The sequence below is a fragment of the Apaloderma vittatum genome, unplaced genomic scaffold, assembly GCF_000703405.1.
Source record: "Apaloderma vittatum isolate BGI_N311 unplaced genomic scaffold, ASM70340v1 scaffold21272, whole genome shotgun sequence".
Lineage (NCBI taxonomy): Eukaryota > Metazoa > Chordata > Aves > Trogoniformes > Trogonidae > Apaloderma > Apaloderma vittatum.
In genome coordinates, this window is record NW_009702159.1 from 1 (window position 1) to 1,337 (window position 1,337).

The 1,337-nt window shown below is 48.3% G+C and overlaps 1 protein-coding gene across 1 annotated transcript in view; it reads left to right on the forward strand.

Moving 5' to 3' along the window:
- Positions 1–17: 17 nt before the first annotated feature.
- ZDHHC12 (zinc finger, DHHC-type containing 12) overlaps positions 18–1,337 on the forward strand; it is a gene marked incomplete at its 5' end in the record, with an annotated part of 3,493 nt that continues 2,173 nt past the window's right edge. The window contains 3 exon segments of the mRNA XM_009879451.1: positions 18–45; positions 48–196; positions 1,073–1,159. Coding sequence (XP_009877753.1) covers positions 18–45; positions 48–196; positions 1,073–1,159 — 264 coding nt within the window.

The window sequence follows — 1,337 nt, forward strand, 5'->3', positions numbered from 1 at the left end:
GAGAAGGCAGCTGAGATGGCGAGGAGGAGCTCCTGCTCTGCTTCTGGGGTACCTTTCAGATCTGCGGGAGCGGGAGGAGCGCGGAGAGCTGCTGCAGCCGCTGGTCTTCGTCGCCCTGGTCTTGTGCTCTGTCCTGCTGTACCTTCAGGTGTCTCTCATGGATCCGGGCTTTGTTAAGTCAGAAGAGGAAGTGAAGGTAGAGCCCTGCGAGTGGTGAGGGGATAAAATTATAGGCTTTTTTTTTTTTTGGTCAATCTGAAATAGTTCCTGTTGCACTTGGGACACAGGGGAACGTACCCAGGCCGTTGGCGATCAGGCCAGCCAGGCTGCAGTTCATGTTCTGTAAGAGCAGGAGGGTTCTGACCTGCCTTTGAGCGCATCTTCTGCACCAGGCGCCCGTTGTAAGGGCAGTTCCCCTTGCAGTGACACCGTGCCACGAGAGCGCGCAGCAGAAGCTGCAGTACAGCTTAGCAGTGGTTAGCGTAAAATAGGTCACGTATCCGTTCCGTAAGCGGTACAAGTGCAGAAAACCCGAATTGAACAGCAAGCTTGCAAAAAAGTGCTCTCTGCAGCTCGATGTTTATCGAACTGTTTATAGATTTGTTGCCCTCTCAGAGGATGCATGCACAAGTTACAGTGAGGTAACTAGAAATGCAAAGTTTTTGTAACTGAGAGGTAGTCTACTCCAGGTTCAGTGCCTTACCGTTTGTGTAGGACAAAAGCATTATCAATTTTAGTCATCCATCATTAATATAAATGTTGGTTGTGTTACAAGCAGGTAGCACTGCATGTGCTGAAGACATCATTATTGTGCTTGGAAGTGAAATCTAACCTTGTTTATTTCTGCCTCAGTGCAAACGTTCTTCCGATGGCTACAGCAGCCTGTTCTCTCTCACTGTACCTTAACTGTCTGCAGCTTCTGCAGGAATTCTAAGGAATGATTTTGTTTAACCTTCTTAATTATAGAGATAACCAGCACTGTGTAACTGTCAAGCGAAAAGATCCAGACAGCTCAGTTATGGCAAGACAACGACACCCAAAACCTCCGTTGTCACTCCCTGTTTTTTTGCAGGCAGGCAAGAGTGAAGAACAAACCATAGTGATACCCCAGGCTCCGAGTACCATTCAGATGCGGCGTTGTGGTTACTGCATGGTGAAGGTCGGCATCTGCAACACGCTAGAAAAGAATGAGATGAGCGCTTCGCAAGCTTGCATTTTTTGGCAACTTCTTTTTTTCGGCTGCTGTTGCTGATATGTTTCTGCACTCTCATTGCTGCTTAGTGGTTCGGAGCACGGCAGATCTGATGAATTCTGTCATAGGGTCACCTTCCTGCCGA